We start from the raw sequence: 23,127 nt of genomic DNA, 5'->3' as shown, positions 1-23,127 counted from the left end.
TTGTCCAGTTCATCTAGGTTTTCGAGTTTTGATGAGTATAGCCTTTTGTAATAGGATCTGATGATGGTTTGGATTTCCTCAGGTTTTGTTGTTATGTCTCCTTTTTCATTTCTGATTTTGTTCATTAGGATACTGTCCCTGTGCCTTCTAGTTAGTCTGGCTAAGGGTTTATCTATCTTGTTGATTCTTTCAAAGAATCAGCTCCTGGTTGGGTTGATTCTTTGTATAGTTCTTTTTGTTTCCAGTTGGTTGATTTCAGCCAGCCCTGAGTTTGATTATTTCATGCAGTCTACTCCTCTTGGGTGAATTTGCTTCCTTTTGTTCTAGAGCTTTTAGTTGTGCTGTCAGGCTGTTAGTGTATGCTCTCTCTAGTTTCTTTTTGGAGGCACTCAGAGCTATGAGTTTTCCTCTTAGGGCTGCTTTCATTGTGTCCCATAAGTTTGGGTATGTTGTGGCTTCATTTTCATTAAACTCTAAAAAGTCTTTCATTTCTTTATCTCTTCCTTGACCAAGGTATCATTGAGTGTTGTTCAGCTTCCATGTGAATGTTGGCTTTCTATTATTTATTTTGTTATTGAAGATCAGCCTTAGTCCATGGTGATCTGATAGGATGCATGTGATAAATTCAATATTTTTGTATCTGTTGAGGCCTGTTTTGTGACCATTTATATGGTCAATTTTGAAGAAGGTACCATGAGGTGCTGAGAAGAAGGTATATCCTTTTGTTTTAGGATAAAATGTTTTGTAGATATCTGTTAAATCCATTTGTTTCATAACTTCCATTAGTTTCACTGTGTCTCTGTTTAGTTTTTGTTTCCAGGATCTGTCCATTGATGAGAGAAGGGTGTTGAGGTCTTCTACTATTATTGTGTGAGGTGCAATGTGTGCTTTGAGCTTTACTAAAGTTTCTTTAATGAATGTGGCTGCCCTTGCATTTTGGAGCATAGATATTCAGAATTGAGAGTTCATCTTGGAAGATTTTACCTTTGATGAGTATGAAGTGCCCCTCCTTGTCTTTTTTGATAACTTTGGGTTGGAAGTCAATTTTATTCGATATTAGAATGGCTACTCCAGCTTGTTTCTTCAGACCATTTGGTTGGAATATTGTTTTCCAGCCTTTTACTCTGAGGTAGTGTCTGTCTTTTTTCCTGAGGTGGGGTTCCTGTAAGCAGCAAACTGTTGGGTCCTGTTTATGTAGCCAGTCTGTTAGTTTAAGTCTTTTTATTGGGGAATTGAATCCATTGATATTGAGATATTAAAGAAAAGTAATTGTTGCTTCCTGTTATTTTGTTGTTAGAGTTGGGAATTCTGTTCTTGCGGCTCTCTTCTTTAAGGTTTGTTGAAGGAATACTTTCTTGCTTCTTCTAGAGCTTAGTTTCCATTCTTGTGTTGGTGTTTTCCCTTTATTATCCTATGAAGGGCTGGATTTGTGGAAAGATACTGTGTAAATTTGGTTTTGTCATGGAATACTTTGGTTTCTCCATCTATGGTAATTGAGAGTCTTGCTGGGTATAGTAGCCTGTGCTGGCATTTGTGTTCTCTTAGGGTCTGCATATCATCTGTCTAGGATCTTCTGGCTTTCATAGTCTCTGGTGAGAAGTCTGGTGTAATTCTAATAAGCCTGCATTTTTATGTTATTGACCTTTTTCCCTTGCTGCTTTTAATATTTTGTCTTTATTTAGTGCATTTGTTGTTCTGATTATTATGTCAGGAGGAATTTTTTTTTCTGGCCCAGTCTATTTGGAGTACTGTAGGCTTCTTGTATGTTCATGGGCATCTCTTTCTTTAGGTTTGGGAAGTTTTCTTCTAAAATTTTGTTGAAGATATTTGCTGGCCCTTTAAGTTGAAAATCTTCATTCTCATCTACTCTTATTATCCATCGGTTTGGTCTTCTCATTGTGTCCTGGATTTCCTGGATGTTTTGGGTTAGGATCTTTTTGCATTTGCATTTTCTTTGTTGTGCCCATGTTCTCTATGGAATCTTTTACAGCTGAGCTTCTCTCTTCCATCTCTTGTATTCTGTTGCTGATGCTCGCATCTATGGTTCCTGATTTCTTTCCTAGGGTTTCTATCTTCAGAGTTGTTTCCCATTGGGTTTTCTTTATTGTTTCTATTTCCATTTTTAGATCTTGGATTGTTTTATTCAATTCCATCACCGGTTTGGAATTCCTGTTTGTTGTGTTTTCCTGCAATTCTTTTAAGGGATTTTTGGGTTTCTTCTTTAAGGCCTTCTACCTTTTTAGCCGTGTTCTCCTGTATTTTTAAAGTGAGTTATTAATTTCCTTCTTAAAATCTTCTACCAGCATCATGAGATATGATTTTAAATCTGAATCTTGCTTTTCGGGTGTGTTGGTTTATCCAGGACTAGCTGTTGTGGGGTGCTGGGTTCTGATGATGCTGAGTGGTCTTGGTTTCTGTTAGTAAGATTTTTACGTTTGACTTTTGCCATCTGGTGATCTCTGGCCTTAGTTGTTATAGCTTTCTCTGGCTGGAGTTTGTTCCTCCTGTGATTCTATTAGCCTTTGTCAGCACTCCTGGGAGTCCATCTCTCTCCTGAATCTCAGTGGTCAAAGTACTCTCTGCAGGCAAGCTCTCCTCTTGCAGGGAAGGTGCACAGAGGTCTGTAGCTCAGCTCTGCCTCCTGGCTGAAAATGAAGGTCGGAAAGGGACCCTGTCCCAGAAGCTATGTTACTTCTGCAGCCCATGCATTCTCCTGTTCAGACTGGTCTCAGAGAGATCTGGGATACAAGATGGTGCTCTCACCTGCTCCCGCTGTCAGAGCCCTCCCTGGAGGCTAACTCTCCTCTGGCAGGGAAAGTGCACAGAGGTTTGGTGCTCCATTATGCCTCCTGGCTGAAGATGAAGGCCCGAAAGGGGCCTTGTCCCAGAAGCTATGTTGCTTCTGCAGCCCACACACTCTCATGTGCAGACTGGTCTCTGAGGGACCCAGGATACAAGATGGTGCTCTCTCATCCTTACATTCTTGCCATCATTCCTAATTTGCACGAACAACCAAAATTGGTCTGGCAATCCATTCTGGAATAAAAACAGCTAGTGATCAAGAGTGAGGCAATCCTAGGTTAACATCCTGACCAGTTTGGTGACTTCGGAAAATTCACGATGTTTGGCTTTTTCATCTGTAAAACAAGGGGGATACTTACTGCATAGGGGTATTGTTGAGAGACCCAATAAAGTAGTTCTTGTAAACTGCCCATAGCAAGTGTTAGATTTTGAGTTCCTGTCTTTTGGGATACTCGATGACATAGTAGAGCTAAATACTTTGCTGGCAAAGTTCAGTTCTGTGTGCCTCTGGTCAGCTTATGATCCTCAGAAGCCACATTTGGAGAATGGACAAAGCCATGATGGTTCTTACAGAGCACTATTCTAGTATCCTTAATGCTATCTAATGTTATTACTAAAGGTCACATGATTTTGGCCACATTAAAATCTTCTGTCTCACATCCTGAAAACAATCTTGAATAATCTTTAGATTATCATTTGGTTTTTTAGTATATAATTTTTTATTAAATATTTTATTTGCATTTCAAATGTTATCCCCTTTCCTAGTTTCTTCTCTGAAAATCCCCTATCCCCCCTTGCTCCCCAACCCACCCACTCCCATTCACAGTCCTGGCATTACCCTATATTTAGGCATAGAACCTTCACAGGGCCTAGGGACTCTCCTCCCATTGATGACCAACTAGGCCATCCTCTGCTATATAGACTGCTAGAACCACAGGTTCCACCATGTGTTTTCTTTGATTGGTGGTTTAGTTCCAAGGAGCTCTGGGGGTACTGGTTAGTTCATATTGTTCTTCCTACGGGGCTTCAGACCTCTTCAGCTCCTTGTTACTTTCTCTAGCTCCTCCATTGGGAGCCCTGTGTTCCATCCAATAGATGACTGTGAGCATCCACTTCTGTGTTTCCCAGGCCCCCGCATAGCCTCACAAGAGACAGCTATATCAGGGTCCTGTCAGCAGGCTCTTGTTGGCATCTGCCATAGTGTCTGGGTTTGGTGGTTGTGGGATGGATCCCCAAGTGGGGCAGTTTCTGGGCGATCGTTCCTTCAGTCTCTGCTCCGAACTTTGTCTCTGTAACTCCTTCCTTGGGTACTTTGTTCCCCCTTGTAAGAAGGATTCTGAGCTTCTGGGCTAATATCCGCGTATCAGTGAGTGTGTTATCATGTGTGTTCTTTTGTGATTGGGTGACCTCACTCAAGATGTATCCCTTTTAGTCAGTTTTTTACATAGGCACTGTGGTCACTGAGCTGCATTCCATAGCTCTGCAGTTGTTTTTTGTGTTTGTTTGTTTGTTTGTTTGTTTGTTAAAGAGTGGTATACATATGAAAGTGGCTGTCCTTCATAAACATGTATTTACATTGTGGGTACATTCTTTCCCCGTGTAACTTGAACACTGTCCACCTCAGGGGTTCTTTGGATCCACCTCCTCTCTGCCTCAGCCTTTCAGATTATTCTGACCAGGATGTTCAGAGAAACAACAGCCTTGGCCTGTCATGCTTCAAAAGGACAAAATAGGCTCAACTTTGTGAAAGTTGAAGAAGAAAATGGTGTTTGGAAGCAGGACTTAAGTCTTCAGGGAAACCTCCAGAGCCAGGAGGTTTTCCGTCAGCAGTTTAGACAGTTTGGCTACTCTGATTTCATTGGGCCCCGGGAGGCTCTGAACCAACTGCAGAAGCTTTGCCAGCAGTGGCTAAGGCCAGAGGAGCACTCTAAGGAGCAGATCCTAGAATTGCTGGTGCTAGAGCAGTTCATGACAATCTTGCCTATGGAGCTGAAGGCCTGGGTGCAAGAACACAGGCCCAGAAGTGGAGAAGAGGCTGTGACTCTGCTGGAGGAGCTGGAGAGAGAATTTGATGAACCCAAGCACCAGGTAAGATGTAAGTTCTTTTTTGCTGGTTTTGATCTCTTGTGTTCAATAGAGAAGCCAGGATAAGTAGCACTGACTCAGCTCTCAGGGAACTTAATCAGTTTCTGTCTCTTGGTAAATTAGTTATTCATTTACCTATTAGTTCAAATCATAGGGGTTTATAGTACTGTTTTTTTGTTGTTGTTGTTGTTTTATCTAGTCATCTGACAGTTTTCTGCTTCTTCTGTCTTGCCTTGTTGCTGTAGGGTTTTTCTCTTAGCTGCACTCAGTCACACTACTGGTACTTGTTACTCTAGGACACAGCTCATGGTCAAGAAATGATCTGCAAAGAAACGACACTCATGGGAACATCAGAGTCTCTAAGTAGTCCACTGCAGTCCTTGGAGAACCATTGCAAGAGTGAACCCCAGGAGCCCCAGATTTTCCATGAGAGAGATGAGGCAACCCTACCATTTAGGGTTGATGATGAAGGTGAGGATTACCGAATGTGCCAAGGCTTGCTTGCTTGCTTTTTCTTTCTTCCTACCTTCCTTCCTTTCTTTCCTTCCTTCCTTCCCTTTCTTCCTTCCTTCCTTTCTTTCCTTTCTTTCTTCCTTTCTTTCTTTCTTTCTTTCTTCCTTTCCTTTTGTTTTTGTTCTTGTTTTGCTTTGTTTTTCGAGACAGGGTTTCTCTGTATAGCCCTGGCTGTCCTGGAATCACTCTGTAGACCAGGCTGGCCTCGAACTCAGAAATCCACCTGCCTCTGCCTCCCTAGTGCTGGGATTAAAGGCGTACGCCACCACGCCCGGTTTAAGGCTTACTTTCTTAATGACTGTCATTATCATTGGAAAGTCCTGCTGGCCTTAAAATAGTCATCAATTGGCTCAGCCTAGAATCTGAAATTTTAATATAATTTTAACTTGGATTAAAAATAAGTCTTTAATAAGATTTCCTAATGCCATATTCAACTCTAATATGTTTTTTAAAAAAGATTTATTTATTTTATGTATATGAGTACACTGTAGCTGTCTTCAGACACCAGAAGAGGGTATCGTATCCCATTACAGATGGTTGTGAGCCACTATGTGGTTGCTGGGAATTGAACTCAGGACCTGTGGAAGAGCAGTCAGTGCTCTTAACTGCTGAGCCATCTCTCCAGCCCTCTAATACTGGTTTAAAAATATTTTTGTTACACTAACAAGTTTCTAAGAGGAACGAGAATATTGTCAGAAGCTAAAGTTTCATAATAACTTGGAAAAGGAAAAACTTAATATTAAAAATCGGGGCTGGAGAGATGGCTCAGTGGGTAAGAGCACCCGACTGCTCTTCCGAAGGTCCAGAGTTCTAATCCCAGCAACCACATGGTGGCTCACAACCATCCGTAACGAGATCTGGCGCCCTCTTCTGGAGTGTCTGAAGACAGCTACAGTGTACTTACATNTAATAAATAAATAAATCTTTAAAAAAAAATCGTCAGCTGCAAGTCAGATGTGATGGTATACACTTCTAATACCACTTGAAAGGCAGAGAGATAGGAGGATTGCATGTTACAGGCTAGACTGGACTACATGAAATGGTCTCAAAGAAGAAGAAAAGTAGCAAGGCATTGACTAGTATAACTAAAAGTCAAACTCTAGAATGTACAGGGCTAAGGTAGAAAGTCTTCAAAAGAACACATATGCAAGAGGGTGCCATGTTTCATCTGCTCCTGCTAGGCCTGAGATCTGATCTTTTTGAGGGTACAGTAACAGATGGCGGTAGAGATGTTCTCTAAAATGCTAGGCAGGCTAGATTCAATAGGAGCCACCTTTAGGGTGCCAAAAGCTTGCCAGGAAATGTGACGTAACATAAACTTTGCTGGGAAGCTGCCAAGGAGGACAGTTTCTCTGAGAGTTATAGGGGTGTGTGTGAGTGTCCTACATGCTGTAAGAAATGAACAGAAGTCTTCCTCCTCCACTGTCCTTCCATCTCTCACAACTGATAAAATGCATGTGCTAGCATGATGCCAGTATTATAGATAGGACAATGATAAATTTGAAACAAGGAGACAATAAATTGAAAATATCACAGGTGCCAAGGATTAGAGTCAAAAGGATTTTAAGTTATTGGCAACATTGATATGGACAGTCACATCAGCCTGTTATATCTGTGCTTCTGATTTCATTTTCACCAAGCAATCTTGTTACCTTCCCACGAAGTTTAACTATATTAAAAGAATGACTCAGTTCATTCAAGTCTATGTAATTTACATTACTCATTCTTATTACAGTTATACAGCAGTTACAAGTGCTTGGTTAGTATGAATCCACCCAAGATGTATATCTGTTCACTGTATGTTGATAGAATTAGGAATAAGAGGACAGAAGCCTGAGGGCCTGACCTTAGACCTTGGCAGTTCACCAAAGAAATCATATTAGTTATCTACTGAAGTCTCTTTAGGTCCCTCTCAACTTTCCTCCACTTAACCACTCTGATACTGCCCTCTTAAATACCTTGTGATTAAGCAGTAGGCACATTAAAATGAATTTTGAAAAATGATCTTATCATATACCTTGCCTTACAGGAAATTATCTACTAATAGAAAATAATATTTAAATGTCTGTATTAGTTTTTAATAAGTATAATTAGATACCTGAAGCAACTAACATTATAAAGAAAAAAGTGGTTTATTAACTCATGCATTTAGAGGTTTAAGGCTATGTTCTCTTCATTGGCTCATTTCTTGTTTGGGCTCTTTCTACATTATATCATGATGTTGGTTATGAGAGTATAGACAGAAGCAAGTTATCATACAGAAGCAGGAAGCAGAGATTGCAACTCTGGAATCAGTTCTTGCAAGAACTAACCAGAATACTGAAACACCTTAATCCTTTTTGAGGGCATTACAGTTGACCTTGGGGTCTCCTAACAGGCCTTTCCGTTTAAAGGCTCCATCAATTGACATCGCCATATGGAGGACTACGCTCTCAACAGATAAGACTTAGAGAATAGCATCCAAACCATAACAATCTCTAAATCTTTTAGGGCAGATATATCTAGTCCTCCTTTCTCTCTCTGGTTTTTGTTGTTTTTGTCCTGAACCTGATACTCAATATAAAGACCAGCCATGTTCCTCTGCCTTCTGAGTGCTTGGGTTAAAAGTTGTGTGCCACCACATGTGGCCCTTACTTGGTTTTATTAAGGTCTTTACAGACTCTGCTCTAATTCCTTTTATATACTACATCATAGGTTGAAGCTCTTAGTACCTTAGGGTGTGACTGTACTTTTTGGGCATGAGATTAAACATGAGGTTACTGTCTACATTATGCCTGCTATCTTTTGGGGAACAGGAAAAAAAATCTTGTTTTTCTGACTTATGCATCCTCTCTGGTCACACCCTTATACTTCATGTACTTACTGTACTTTTGTTGTTTTGTTTTTGAAACTGCAGATCAGACTAGCCAGGAACTCACAGAAATCTACTTGCCTCTGCTTCCTAAGTACTGGGATTAAAGGTGTGCACCACTATGCCAGACAAATACACTATTTTTATGTATTTATACTAGTGGTTTGTTGAGTATTTTATTCTTAAGTGCTGGGATTTGTGGTGTGTGCCAGCACCTAGCCTTTTCTCATAACTTTTTTGTTTTTACAAGATTCATTTATTTATGTATATGAGTACACTGTAGATGTACAGATGGTTGAGCCTTCAGAATGTGGTTGTTGGGAACTGAATTTTAGGACCTCTGCTCACCCTGGTTAACTCCGCTTGCTCAGTCCCTACTTGCTCCAGTACAAAGATTTATTATTATACATAAGTACACTGTAGCTGTCTTCAGACACACCAGAAAAGGGTGTCAGATCTCATTACGGGTGGTTGTGAGCCACCATGTAGTTGCTGGGATTTGAACTCAGGACCTTGAGAAGAGTAGTCAGTGCTCTTACCCGCTGAGCCATCTCACCAGCCCTTCTCATAACTTTTAAAATAAGCACAACCTTAATTCATTGATATAACTAATGATTTAAATTTCTGAAATCCAAGTACAGTACAAATTTTATTTCAGATTTTATCTTTGTTTTCTCTGGTTTTTCATGAGAAATGATAGAAAAGGAAGCCAGCTTGTTCTCAGCTTTGCTAGGAATTCACTGTAATGCTATATTGTCTTCAAGATGTTGTGAAACTTGAATGTGAGAAATACTTATTTTCATGTAACACTTCCTTTTCCACAGATGAATGAAAATGAGTTTTAAATTATTTTTGTTTCAGTGCAACTACAGCTCTGCTTCCAAAAAGACAGGCAGGTAACTTGGAAGAAAGACCTTAAAATTTGAAGTTAGCTGTCTTGACTATCAACTAGTAATCCTATAGCTTCCCATAACCCTTGAAAGCTTTAGTTTCCTGGTTTGTAAAATGTATATTTTTAGAGGATTTTTGACGGAATAAAAACCCTTAAAAGAACTCAATTTATATTAACTGTATTTAGTAGTTCTTGTTTTGAGATACTGGAAATTTCGAAATAAAAGGACATGCTATAAGATAGCTGGATTTGACTAGGCCCTTAGGCAACTGTTTGCATCTTCTTTTTTTTTTTTTTTGCCATTTATACTTATGGGATGAATTATTAATATTCTTACTTGATTTAAAATGAGTAAGGAACTCAGAGTACTGAGTACTTACATTTATATTTGCTTATATTTATATATTGCTTGTGTTTATATAAAAATTATAATACATTAAAATATAAAAGTATTATATATATAATGGTGTATGAACACATAAATGTAAGTAAAACTTTTATATAAATATAAAATATATATTATATATATAACTATATATAAATATACTGCTTATATTTGCCCTATTTGGAACCTGTGAGAATTTGCAAATGCTTTCTTGCTTTCTATGTCCTGCCCACCTCCCTTGCTCTCCTACTTTGATAGATGTGCTGATGTACAACTCTTAAGACATTTTAGTATCACCTCTCCTCTCACATTAGCTTATCTAGAAGTCTCTTCCCTTTCTGGCTTATGGCTGGTATGAACTATTTGTCACCTCAGTATTTTTTTCTTGTTCACTACTCAATATCTTCAATACTGACTTACATTCTTTGTCCACTTTACTCTCGTGAGTGCTATATTCTATATTGGGAAGCTAATTGTCATTTCCCCAGCCATATCCCTTCCCTAATCCTGAAGATCAAACCCAGGGCCTTGTGTTTGCAAATACTCTGTCATTTGTCTGTATGTCCCTGTTTTGTTTTGAAAAAAGTTTGCATGTTTGTCTGTATGCTTATACATGCACCACCTGCATGCCTTGTCCCACAGAGGCAAGAAAACGATGTTGGAGCTCCTGGAACTGAAGTTAGGTATGGTTGTGAGCCACCACGTGGGTTCTAGAAACTGAAGTGGGTCTTCTGCAAGACGAATATGCACTCTTAAATCACTAACCTACCTCTCCAGACCCAGCACTTACCTTTTCCTTTGGTTTACTTGTTGTTTCTTCTCTAACACTTTTTTTTAACATGAAAAAAAAAAAGATAAATCCTATTCATATTTTTAGATAGCAAGATGTTGACTGGGAAAGTATTGGCAGCAAAGCAAGAAATTATTGAATGTGTTACATCAGTGGCCATGGCATCTCCAGGAAGACTTCCTAGGGAAACTTCTCCAGTACAGATAGTTGAAGAAACTATGGAATGTCTGTACAACAATGAGAAGCAAAGAGGAAGTGAGGATACAAGCAACAAAACAAGTCAGCTTTCTTCTCAGGAAGACTATTTCAGCTTGGCAACCTTTAACAAGAAACCCCCTACAGAACAGAACATCTTTGAGTGTAATGAAGGTGACAGGATCCCTAGTCAAAACTTACATGGTACTACACGGCCCAGAACTCACACAGGGAAATTGCTCTATGCATGTGTAGATTGTGGGAAAGCTTTTTGCAATAGGTCAAAACTTATTAGACACCAGAGAAGTCACACTGGAGAGAGACCTTATGCATGTAAAGAATGTGGAAAGGCCTTTGGTTTCAGAGCAGACCTTGTTAGACATCAGAGAATTCACAGTGGTGAAAAACCCTATAAATGTTGTGACTGTGGAAAAGCTTTTGGGAGCAACACAGGGCTCATTAGGCATAGGAGAATTCATACTGGAGAGAAACCTTATGGTTGTGATGAATGTGGGAGAGCCTTCAGCCAATGTTCTACTCTTATTCAGCATAAGAAGATTCACAGTGGAGAAAAACCTTATAGTTGTGATGAATGTGGGAAAGCCTTCATCCAGAGCTCTGCCCTTATTCAGCATAAGAAGATTCACAGTGGAGACAAAAGCTATGAATGTACTGAATGTGGTAAGGCTTTTTGGACAAGTTATGTTCTTAGGGAACATCAAAGAATCCACACTGGTGAGAAACCTTATAAATGTAATGAATGTGGAAAATCCTTTAATAGAAGCTCAGCACTCACTGTGCACCAGAGAACTCACTCTGGGGAGAAACCTTATGAATGTAATGAATGCAGGAAAATATTTAGGCATAGGTCAGGCCTTGTGCAGCATCAGAGAACACATACCAGAGTTCAGCTCTAAGGGTAAGTGGTTATACAATTGTGAAATGCAAGGAATTCACTTTGAAGGTGAGACTCCACAAAAGATAGAGAAGTTTCCTGATAGCAGGACTTTTGTCTTTCCAGCCCAGTTCTGTAAAAAGAGATCCACACAAAACGTTTGCATACTGAAAGAAGAATTTTATCCAAAACTTGTCTACAAAGAATGGTATTTTCTAAGGGGGATGGGGGAACTGACCCATTTCTGGATGAGGACTCTCACCAATCCGCTTTTCATCCCACTCTCCACTGCAGATAGAACTGCCATTGAGCACCTTCATGTAAGTCCATGATTGGGGCACAGATCCTGTAAGATCTCTTTATAAGGTCTGTCTATAAAAGTGTTTATGCCTGACAGGAGTAGGCATGTTTTAAGAGTTACTAAACACTGAAATGTTGAATTGAGGCTATGAAATGTCATGTCCTGGATCAGTTTAATATCTGAGGAGTGGAAGATCATTCTGCCCCTTGCTAACCCTGAGCTTCCTGTTACAGTGTACTTCCTTATTTAGAATCTGCTGGGCTTAGCCACTGGGAGAATAGGCTTGGTCATTGTCTTCTCCAAACTAAGGGCTAATAGAATATACATATTTAATTAAATCAATTATTATGGTAACTGTGTGGCAATAACTATGCCAGTTAAATTCAGGATTCTGTTGGAAGAAATATCAGAGATTTTATCTGATCTATGAGTTAACTAAAAATTTCTTGGATGTGATATTAAGACCTAAAATGTAGAATCAGCAGCTTGGCTAATGGCAGAACAGATGCAGAGGTCATAGCAATACATGGCATGATGAGGAATGGACATTCCTGTTTCATGTCTTCACTAGTTCCTGCTGGAGTTGTTTGTGACTCTAGCTCAAAAATCAGGTTGCTTTCTTTTCCTGTTTGTAATAGCCTGAGTTGGATAACATGAAATGTTTCACATCGTAAGTGACCTACATGATCAAGAAGCATTCAGAATTAGCATGATTAAAACATAAAACTGGTGTTTCTGAAGTCATGCATGTATACCAAGGAAACAGCATGCATTGGAAGCTGAAGGACACTGGAGCCTGGAGAGTCCCTCAGCATTAGGTCTGCAGGTGATAAGCCACTTAAGGGAAATACAGAGTCAATCCTTCAGATTCTATAAAATTCTTCCTTGACTTTAATTTGGCAGTTTTAATTAAACCTTAATCGATAAGAGTAATTTCTACCTAGGAGAGTGTACCTTTTTTTTTTTTTTTAAAAACTTGGTAATCATAGCTATATTCTGAGTAGGGGAGGTAACAATAAATATGGTTCTCACTTCCAAAGGTTGTGCAATTAACATTTAAAAGCTACCATAAAGGGATCACTCAAATGGACAGTGACTTGCCTTTTTTTTTACAGGTGACAAGCAAATGATTCAATGTTTTAAATATCATTTAATCCTTTTTCTAATTGTGAGTGTTGGTAAGTAAAGTCATCCATAAACCCATTATCCATAGCAAAACTAACTTTTGAACTACTTCCTATTAGAGTTTTTCCCTAATTCTAATATTTTTGGTAAGAATCTTTAGTACAATTTTTTTAACTTTACCATTTATATATTCAATTTGCACTCCAACTGCTTAGTAGTATCAGCATGTAATGGGAATGTATTGTAATAAACTGAAATTTTAAAGTTTTGCTTTTGAATCATTCAGGTAAATAAATCATTCAGGTAAAAAAAATCATTCAGGTAAATAAGAGAACAACATGAATGGAGTTAGGCTGGAGGGTGCACACTTAGTTTCTATTTCCTGAGTTAAATAAACAGCATCAGGAAACTCAGGCTGAATTGTTGCAGGAAGGGAATGAGAACAAGAACTTTTAAAATTCTCACACATACTAAATTCACTAAGATATTCTGCTCCTTCAATTCTAAGAGCTAAGAAAGACCTTTGGAATAATTACTTTAAAATTATGTGCATGTGAATATAAATGCCTGCAGAAGCCAGAAGAGGACACTGGATTCCCCTGAAGTGGAGTTTCAGGGGTACACCACCCAATGTGGTCCTGGGAATGGAACTGGCCCAAGAGATGTGACTTTCTCCTTGGCAGTTCATAAACAAAAGTAGGTTATTAGGCCATTGTCAAATGCCTTAAAAGTTCAAGTCTCTCAGTTTTGGTTGCAGGCAGTGGAAAGGAGGAAGAAAAAGGATGGAACTGATTTAAGATCCATGTAAGGCAAGTGCTGCTTTATAGACATTTTAGACAGCCACGAGAGCAAGAGGAAAAAATGCATGGAGCAGAGAGAAAGGCATTAGTTATTTTCTTTCAGAAAATGCTGTTGAGAGACAAAACCACCTTTTCTTTCACCCGATGTTGGTGTCTGCTCCATTTCATAAAGATTGTAACTTAAGATCATCTTCAGCTTTTTAACATGAGAATATAGTCAAGATAACTTGTATATGCCTGTTGAATTCATGGAAAAGCACTAATGACCAAAGCTATTAATCATTTACAAGACACACTTTTCTCAGCCATAAATCTTTAAACATGTAAGTTTCTTGCATAGGAGATTTGAAGGGGATTCTTCTAATATTATGAAGCAGGTAAGTTTGCCTTGATCAGCAGTGAAAGGTCAGAGTTAAGTTTGTTAGACCTGAGACAGGGATGTTACAGAAAGCAAGTACTTATTTTTACAACTCTCTCTTGGGCTTCTGTTCCCTTCCAGCCTCACCCAGGGCCGGGGATCTAGGGATTAAGCTTGGGGCCTTAAACATAGTAAGCTTATGATTTACAATAGAATTATATTCTCTAGCTCCTTGCTCTATAAGCAGTATCAGATTTTGTAGTAAAACTTGAAATATAAAAAAAGCGCATTACCTGTAACTTTACTACCCAGAAGTAACCAGTGTAACATCTTAACATTGTGTATTTCTATTATTTAATGCATGTGTTGTACATGGGATCATGTTGTAGAGATTGTGTATTTAATATATTATGAATCTTTAACACATTTTAACAGCTTGTAAGACTGCATATTCATGGTTTAAGTATATTTCTGTGTAGAATTTCAAAGTAAAAGGCAGTGCTTAAGGCTTCTGGTAGTGATTGCCCAAGATAGGTATTCACATCCATCAGCAAGAGAGTCCTAATATGCTTGAATCCTTGTTAATTTTATATTAAAATAAGTATCACTTTCATTCTTACTCCAATATGATTGTAAGTTGTAAGACTGGACATATATGGATCGTTGACTGGCACTTCTGGGATGTTTAAGTGTTAATGAATCTTTTTCATTAAATGTTAATGAAAAAGATTCATTGTGCTCCCTGAATAGGGTTCTGATTTCAAATTCTGACCTTGTAGCTATAAGTCTCCATTTCCTATGTATAAAATATGATTTGTACTAATGACTAACACATATACAAAGCCCTTGGCAAACACCTTTTACATTTCCTTCTGATCTATGCAAGAACTCCAGAGTTCTTTCCCTTTTGTAAACATTATCCTACTTAACATCTACATTAGACATTTGGCTCATTATTTTTATTGGTTAGTACATACTCACCTATAAATGTCCAAGACAGTATTACTTTCGTATCCTCATAAAAGTTATTTTTCTGTTTATACATAGATTTGAGTTTGGTATTTTATTCTTCCAAACAGCTTTTTATCCCCAATATTTTGAGATGGGGCCCTAGGTCCTATTATGTAGCTTCAATTGGCCAGGAATGCTTCAACCTTTGTCTCACTGTCCAGAGCACAGGGATAAGGAGGCTTGAGTTAATCAACTTCCCCCTTGCACTGTACACTAGCCTTACAGTACTCCTCTGATGGATTCTTCAGAAGAGGAAAAGTCCTAACAATAATTACTACTTTTGTTGTCCCTTTTCTAGCATGGTCCTTACATTTTTTTCAAGGTACTGCTAAATATCGCTAACAGAAAACATGTGTGAGGTATCTTGAGAAAAAGCCAAGGACTCAGAAACTGACAATGTTTGAATACCCAAGCTCAGGCAGTCATGCTAAGATGGAGAAATGGTGGAGAAGCAGCTTTAGATACAGTTGCCGTAGAATCTTCTACTACATCAACTCCAATATTCTAAAGAACTCAAAGAGTCTCTATCTGGGCTATTCTTTTATATATTCCACTCTTACCACTCTCTCTCTCTGTAGAAATGTAAATGTTGTCTCAGGTTGGGTCAGGAAACTACTTATTCTCCTTTTCCATTAGGCCACACTAACGAAGACAAAGCTCTTCATGGTGCTGTGACTAAGGACTTTAGGTTTTTAATCTTCATAGGCTCATCTGCAGTGCTTGGGAGTCTGCCTGCAGTCATACTTCTCAGAGATGTGATGCCAATTCTGAACTCAGTAGGCAATGTTCCATGTTTTGTTCCTTTCATTAAACAGAAAGATCTCTTCCTTTCCTGTTACCTGGCTTTCTTTCCTGGTTAACCCCTCAATCTTCATATCATTTCAATTTCCTTTATCCAAGTTCTTGGACAAGGAAATGGGAAAAATGCTTAAGCAGCAATCTTTAAAAGACTGACCACATTGTCATTATCTGACTGTTAATAGCTATTAGACTATAGAAATCATTCTCCCCCACTCCATTATATTCCGAGTTCCTGACACAAAATGAGTATTAAAAAATAACATAGGACTAACTACTTGCTAGCATGTGAAGCCCTAAATTAGTTCCCAGCATGGCAGTGGGGAACAGATGGGACTCTTCACTTGTATAAATTAACTTGTTTCTTTTACTTTTCAAGTTCATTTCATTTCTTTCTTTTTGTTTGTTTGTTTTTGGGTTTTCGAGACAGGGTTTCTCTGTATAGCCCTGGCTGTCCTGGAACTCACTATGTAGACCAGGCTGGCCTCGAACTCAGAAATCCGCCTGCCTCTGCCTCCCGAGTGCTGGGCTTGTCTTCAGATCAACAAATCATCAATGAAAATGTTTTCTCATTGTCTGTTGAGTAAAAGTTTTTGAGTTCCTTACCATACTGTCTCACAAACCTGGTACATTGACAGTAAGCTGTAGTGGCAGAATGAAGCCTTTTCATATGACATTCTCATAGATAATAAGGTCTCAATATTGCATTACTTCTTTTTTCCTGAGTATTCCTAATGTTAAGAGCAAAGCTCAAAGAAATGGTCTTATATTTCTTTCTGGTTAAGTCACAGGAAGTTTCAAAGAAAATTTCATTAGCATTGGGGAAGTGCCGCACAAAGCAAGTTAGATTGACTAAAGACTACTTTTTAAAAAAAAATTACCTCGGAATCTTGCTCCAAAGTCAACCTTTTGACTGATAAAGATAAAAATATATGGATGTACTTATGAATCATTGTATTAAGTTACTTAATAGTGTGGACTCTCTGATGGCGCATTAACACTGACCTGTGCCTAAAAGCCTTCCCACATTCATTACATATATACGCTTCATCCGCAGAGTGGATTCTCTGGTGCTGAACAAGGGCTGAGCTCCTTTTGAAGGTTTTGCCACAGTCATTACACTGATAAGGCTCCTCTCCACTGTGGATTCTTTGATGTCTTATGAGGTTTGAATTCAGACTGAAGGCTTTTCCACACTCATGACATTCATAAGGTTTCTCTCCACTGTGTATCCTCTGATGGGTAATCAGCTCTGAGCTCTGCTTGAAAGCTTTTCCACATTCATTACATTCATACGGTCTCTCTCCTGTATGAATTCGCTGATGTCTAATAAGCTTTGAGCTCTGGCTAAAGGTTTTCCCACATTCACTACACCCATAGGGTTTCTCACCAGTGTGGATTCTTTGATGTATAATTAAGTAAGAACTTTGACTGAATGCTTTTCCACACTCATTACATTTACAAGCTTTCTCACCTGTATGAATTTTCCGATGTCTAGTGAGAGCTGAGCTCTGATTGAAGGCCTTTCCACATTCATTGCATTCATATGCTTTTTCACCACTATGGATTTTCTGATGAATAATAAGATATGACCTCAAACTAAAGGCCTTCCCACACTGATTACATTTATAGGGCTTTTCTCCAGTATGTATTCTCTGATGCTGTGTTAGAGAGAAATGTTGTTTAAAGCTATGCCCACATACATCACATCTATAAGGTCTGTCATCTGTAGAGACTTTCTGACATGTTACAGAGTTTGTACTTAGAATCAAGCATCTTTGAGATTCATCAAGATGGTCTCTCTTTGCTAAGGATTTGTGTGTGAAGATCACTTGACTAAAACTGCCCCTGTGGAGAGGGGAACTTCTTTGCTGCCATTCTAAATTGCTTTTGTGCTCACTGACACCTCTAAATGAAGGATCCCAAGAGAGTTCTGGTGCTTTTTCTTCTGAAATGTCCTCTTTTGCTGTTGATTCATTATTCTTAGCATCTGAAATGGTAAAGCAAAACAAAATTAGTAAAACCTCAGAATTTATATTTTTTCAGTTATTCTGAAGTCATTGTCTTTTTTTCTTTTCCAATAAAAAAGAAAGGATTTTGCTATGTTCCACAGATTAACCTGATACTTCTGGCCTCAAGGGATTCTTTTACCCAATTTTCCAAGTAGTTGGGATTATAAGTTATGGCTAGCTTAGTCTCTTTTTCTATAAGAGAAAATAGAGGGCTGGAGAGATGGCTCAGTGGTTAAGAGCACCAACTGATCTTCCAGAGGTCCTGAGTTCAATTCAAAGCACCCACATGGAGGCTCACAACCATCTGTAATGGGATCTAACGCCCTCTTCTGGTGTGTCTGAAGACAGCTACAGGGTACACATATACATAAAATAAATTAATATTAAAAGAGAGAGAGAGAGAAAATAGAAGGGTCTAGTTACAAAGATGTAATTGTTCCCTGGGATCTTTTCTCTTTCCCATTGCTAAAGTCTACATCTTCCTTTGACTTTCATCTTTTCTTCCCTTTAAGACTTCAATTGATCACTACTATTATTTTCAATCTGTTTCTAAATTGACTTCCTGTAATGGCTAGTTTTTAATTCATTATCACAATCTGGGATCAGCTAGGAAGAATGTCTCAGACTATCTAGATCAGGTTGGCTTGTGTGGATGTCTTGGATGCTGGGGGTTGTCTGGTGTAGTGGGGAATGGGGGTGCCTTGATTATGTTAATTGATGTGAAAAGGCCCAGCCCATTGTGGACTATATAGTTTTTGGATATGGGTCCCAGACTGCGTTAATGTGGAGGAAATAAGTATAGCAGTAGGCATGCATGTGCATATTTTCTCTGCTCTTAACTGTGGATGTGACTAGTTGCTTCAAGTTCTCACTGTCTTGACTGTCCTTTAATGATGAAATATAATTTGGAATCATGAGGTTAAATTTCCCCTCTAAATTGCTTTTGCCACAGTATTTTATCAGAAACCCAAAATAAACCTAAGACAATCCCACTTAACAGCTTAAGCTGAAATCACCTTTCTCTCCTTAAAATCCAAGCTCCTTGACTTATGTATCTGTTGAGCAGTCTCACATTCACAGTAACATTTCTTTAAAGCGTTTGTCTATAGCCTAGTTTCAAGCTTTCTTCTTGACCTCTGATACTTCTATTGATAGGAGTTTTGTCAAAGCCACTGATTTTATAACTGTATATAACTGAAAGGGTACTTTCTGGATCTTAGCCTTTCTATAGCATGACATGGAGATCTACACCTTCCATTGTTCTTGTTTTTCTTCTTGAGACAGGATTTCACTCTGCAGGCCAGACTGGCCTCAAACTTAGGGCAACCCTACAGCCACCCAAAGGTAGGATTAAAAATGTGAGACACTATACCTGACTCTGCTCTGCCCCCCCCACCCCCTCTTAGATTTTCCTTTTCGATTTTAACTTGTAACTCAAAAACTATGTTCCCTCAGCATCTAGTTTGGGTTTTCCTGTATCCTCACTGTTGAAACTCTACCCTAGATGTCAATTACTACTTATATTTAAGCTCATGTCTTCTCAGATCTCCAATTCTATTTTAAGCTCTAGACTATCATACTGGATTTTTGCTTGTATTTGGAATCAAATGCCCCATATCAAACATCAGATTTTTTTTCCCACAAACAATACCATTATTAATCAAGCTGTTTAACACTAAAACTTGATCATGCTCAATTTTCTTCTCTTTCATGATTTGCTTTTAATAATGACCACCTCCTGCAATGTTTTTTCAATGCTGAGGAACAGATTTCAGCTTCAGTCTTCTCTATGCCCCAGAGTAACACAAGTTTCCTCATTTACTGTGGTCTCTTAATAAACCTCTAATCTTGCCTTTCTCAAATCATTTCTATACTCTGGAGCTGAGTTCTAATAATGCCACGTCCTTATCCATTTCCGTCAACTGCACCCGTTACAGGTAGGATTTGAACAGTGTGACAGGTTTTAGCAACTTGTACCTCATTTCCTCCTTTAGTTTCTTTCATTATTCCTTATCAGTTCTCAAGTCAAACTGAAGTACCTATAATTTCTATAATGGGCTATATTCTCTCACTTTAATGGCTTTCTACTATCTATTTACCTGGCTTTCTCCTACTTGTAATTCAAATTATAGCTTAGGTATTTCTCCCTCCAGGAACTATTCCTTGAATATGTCTTTAAATTTCATTCATTTATTTATTTCTTTTTAGATTTATTATTTCATGTGTACAGGTATTTTGCCTGCATGTATGTTATGGATCATGTGCATAATACATGGTACTGGAGGTGGTCAATAAATGATGTCAGATCTGTAGTTACAGATGGTTGCAAGCTGCCATTTGAATGCTAAGAACTAAACCCAGGTGCACTGCAAGAGCCACCACATATGCTCTTAACTGCTAAGCCAACTTTCCTACCCTCCATGATTGTCATATGGGGCTTGGTGTCACTTTATATGCTGCCACGGCCCCTACAAATGGCCTTCTTACATTCCATAATATACTGTACTAGGATGCATCTGCTTTTCTATGAACCACTAATGAAGGTTTGAAAATTACTTGAAGATGGAAACATAGTCACTATTAGACATTTTTAACACTCCACAAAATTAGAAAACGGTTAAGTAAATCAATGGCAGGGAAACTCATACAAAGAAGGATGACTACAACTCCTGTGAGGGTCGCTGATTAAAGTTGCTCAAGTGAGCACCTCTGGTTTTGATTAATACAAATGTTCACATGCAACAAGTACATAAATGCAAGTCTGCATCTTCAAAACCAGAGGCCTAACTTCCATACATTTGAAAATACGTTTCTATTCCTACCACTTTTAGAGGAAAGACAAGGATTCCAGGATTTCAGCTGTGTCTTCAAAGGCCGGACTTGGATGCTTGTTGAATCTTGGGATGCTTTGAGATATGTCAAATCTTTCCATGACACTGACGGTCCTTGTAGATTATCTGGGACCTGAAACCAGTACAATATAATTAGTAAGAATCTTACATGGTTAATAAGGCCAGTCCCACAAATGAAGGATGGGGAGAAAAAAGGTCGAGGAGGTAAAGATGTCCTACTGGGACATCAAGGTCACGGTTCTTCAGAGACAACATTTTAACCAGTGAAGATACTACACCTAGGGCTGCAATTTTCCCCCCAAACACATCATATCTCTGTTCCCACCTGCTGCCCCGGATCATCAAACTCTTTCTCCAAATCCTCCAGTAGAGTCACAGCTTCCTCACCACTTTTTGGACCATGTTGTTGAACCCATATCTTCAGCTCTTCAGGTAGGATGCTCAGGAACTGCTCCAGCACTAATAGTTCTAGGATCTGCTCCTTTGTGTGCAACTCTGGCATTAGCCACTGATGGCAAAGTTCCTGGAGTCGTCCCAGAGCCTCTCGGGGCCCAGGTGTTTCATGATAGCAAAACTTCCTGAATTGCTGGCGAAATAGTTCTTGGCAAGATTGGGCACTCCCATTCTGTTTACATTTCTGACTCCAAGAAAAGCTACTATCTTCTATTTTCACTAGTATCAATTCTTCTTGATGGTCCTGAGGTTTTAAAGTTGAAATTGCTCTGGATTCCACAGCCATTCTGGGCTGAAATAGCTCACAAAAAGCTTAGTACAGTTGGGTTTTGTGCTTGGGGAGGAGTTTCCTAAGTAACCTCTTCTTTCCTACAATACATGAAAGCATTGTAACTTACAGCATAGGAAAAAGCCTCTAAACACTTGTAACACTGAAAGTAAGTACGTTCAAGACTAAATATACTGATGAAGTATTAACAATCGTATCTCCTACTATATCAAACTCCTACCACTAACAGAAAAATTTTTAGAAGTGTAAGAATGCAATATTAACATGATTACATGGTGACATTATCTCCTTTTCAGTTATCTTTCAGTCCTGATTAAATTCATAACTCTGTAAACCTGAACTTTTCTCAGTGCTGGGAATGAACTCAGGGTCTTAGGAATGGTAGGTAACACTTTTACTTTGCTAGTAAGCTACATCCTTGCCACTCCTTGAAAGTGAACTCAGGTTCCTGCTAGTCAGGCATTCTACCACAGGGCCGCATCCCCAGTCTCAGAAAATTTTAATAAAATACAGGCTGCAGATTGTTCCTGTTTGTTTTTAAGACAGGGCCTCTATGTAGTCCTGGAACCTACTATGTAGTGTAGGCTGACCTTGAGCTCAGAGCTTTCCTGCCCCTGCAGTTCTTTAACTAAAGGCATGCAGCACCAAACCCTGCTTTTGGCAGAATTTAATGCTAGCTCTAAATTTTTTTCTTCAGTTACTGTTTATGGCATGTAGTGCAGGTGTGCATTTAAGGTAGTAACATTTTACAATCTGCACTGAACATAAATTTGTTTAAAATATTGTATATTTGCCAATTGGTCCCATTCATATACTGAAATTTTCAGCAAACATGGAGGCCCTTACTTTGTGTGGGCTTTGTTCAGCGCCAGTATTAAGCAAAGGATTGGCTTATGAATGAATTTAGTGAGGAATTCTGGAACTCTGAAATGCTTAGCTTGGATTAAAAACATGATACAATGGACGCAAAGAGTCAACTTCAGCTCTCAAAAGCGCGAGTCTTCTAAATTCAAACGAACTATGGTAGTAACCATTTACTAGATTTGGAGATGAGGAACAAACACGACCTGATGTATACAGAGATGTGTATGCTCCTTCAATTTCTGTTAAACCCCGGCCCTGAGCTCACAAGGCTGAGCAGAGAGAGCCCTCCCCACCACCCGCCAGCGCAAGACGGTCCTAATAACGTCTCGTCTCCCAGGTTACACACTCACCCAGCCCCACTCCCCACCTGAGAAACCTGAGCCCTGTCAAGCAGCCTCAAGCCCGACCCCTTGCTTCCCCTACAACCGTCTAGGTCACATTAACTAAGCCTGCGTCCTCGCCACGCCGGACCTCCTGACCCCCGTACTGCCTGGGGCGGCGTTCCCGCGGCTCTCACCCAGACGCCGACCGCCTCTGTGCTTCTCAGTCGCCGGGTCCGCTCTCTACCTCAGTCCCATGGGGAAGGACCCCGAGCGCCGACACCACAGCTCCGCGCGCCGGCTAGCGAGACAGCCGCTCCACACCTGCCTTCCTCGCGGCTCGCCGCACGCACCCTATTTTTAGCTTCCGGGTTAAAGCACAGCGTAGGCGCGTGCCCGAGGGGGCTCCACGGGGCTCTCCAGCCGAGAGCGGCGGCTCGGGGATCTCTTCGGGATCTGCCACACGGCTCCCCGCCGGACGGAGCCCCAGCTACAGCGGAGGAGCAGCCCCGGTAGCGGACATTAGCCACAAAGGC

The 23,127-nt window shown here is 39.5% G+C and overlaps 2 protein-coding genes across 4 annotated transcripts in view; one reads left to right on the top strand and one right to left on the bottom strand.

Annotated features, from left to right (window-relative positions):
• Zscan30 (zinc finger and SCAN domain containing 30) overlaps window positions 1-11,454 on the top strand; it is a 21,506-nt gene extending 10,052 nt beyond the window's left edge. For both annotated transcript variants that reach the window (XM_029471724.1, XM_029471723.1), the window contains 3 exons: window positions 4,427-4,890; window positions 5,184-5,358; window positions 10,406-11,454. In XM_029471724.1, coding sequence (XP_029327584.1) covers window positions 4,483-4,890; window positions 5,184-5,358; window positions 10,406-11,430 — 1,608 coding nt within the window. In that variant the 5' untranslated portion in view covers window positions 4,427-4,482 and the 3' untranslated portion in view covers window positions 11,431-11,454. The remainder of the gene's footprint in view (window positions 1-4,426; window positions 4,891-5,183; window positions 5,359-10,405) is intronic.
• Window positions 11,404-23,127, bottom strand: Znf397 (zinc finger protein 397). 2 transcript variants are annotated; one of them, XM_021151174.2, is made up of 5 exons: window positions 22,789-23,127; window positions 20,991-21,487; window positions 20,636-20,777; window positions 16,807-17,791; window positions 11,404-11,541 (listed from the first exon to the last, which is right to left on the bottom strand). In XM_021151174.2, the coding sequence occupies exons 2-5, from the start codon at window positions 21,402-21,404 to the stop codon at window positions 11,427-11,429; spliced, it is 1,656 nt and encodes a 551-aa protein (XP_021006833.1). In that variant the 5' UTR covers window positions 21,405-21,487; window positions 22,789-23,127; the 3' UTR covers window positions 11,404-11,426. The 2 variants fall into 2 exon arrangements, with proteins under 2 accessions (XP_021006833.1, XP_029327582.1); XM_029471722.1 differs by lacking the exon at window positions 11,404-11,541 and having other exon boundaries at window positions 11,568-17,791.

The sequence above is a fragment of the Mus caroli genome, chromosome 18 (assembly GCF_900094665.2).
Source record: "Mus caroli chromosome 18, CAROLI_EIJ_v1.1, whole genome shotgun sequence".
Classification (NCBI taxonomy): domain Eukaryota; kingdom Metazoa; phylum Chordata; class Mammalia; order Rodentia; family Muridae; genus Mus; species Mus caroli.
The sequence above is the reverse complement of the archived record's forward strand: the minus strand, read 5'-3'. Positions and strand labels throughout refer to the sequence as shown.

Excerpts from the sequence above, each read along its gene's own strand:
- Znf397 (XM_021151174.2), bottom strand. The coding sequence starts at position 21,404 with ATGGCTGTGGAATCCAGAGCAATTTCAACTTTAAAACCTCAGGACCAT. Across the intron at positions 20,778-20,990 it reads TTGATGATCCGGGGCAGCAG|GTCCCAGATAATCTACAAGG; the intron begins GTGGGAACAGAG and ends TACTGGTTTCAG. Across the intron at positions 17,792-20,635 it reads TTGTCTTTCCTCTAAAAGTG|ATGCTAAGAATAATGAATCA; the intron begins GTAGGAATAGAA and ends TTACCATTTCAG.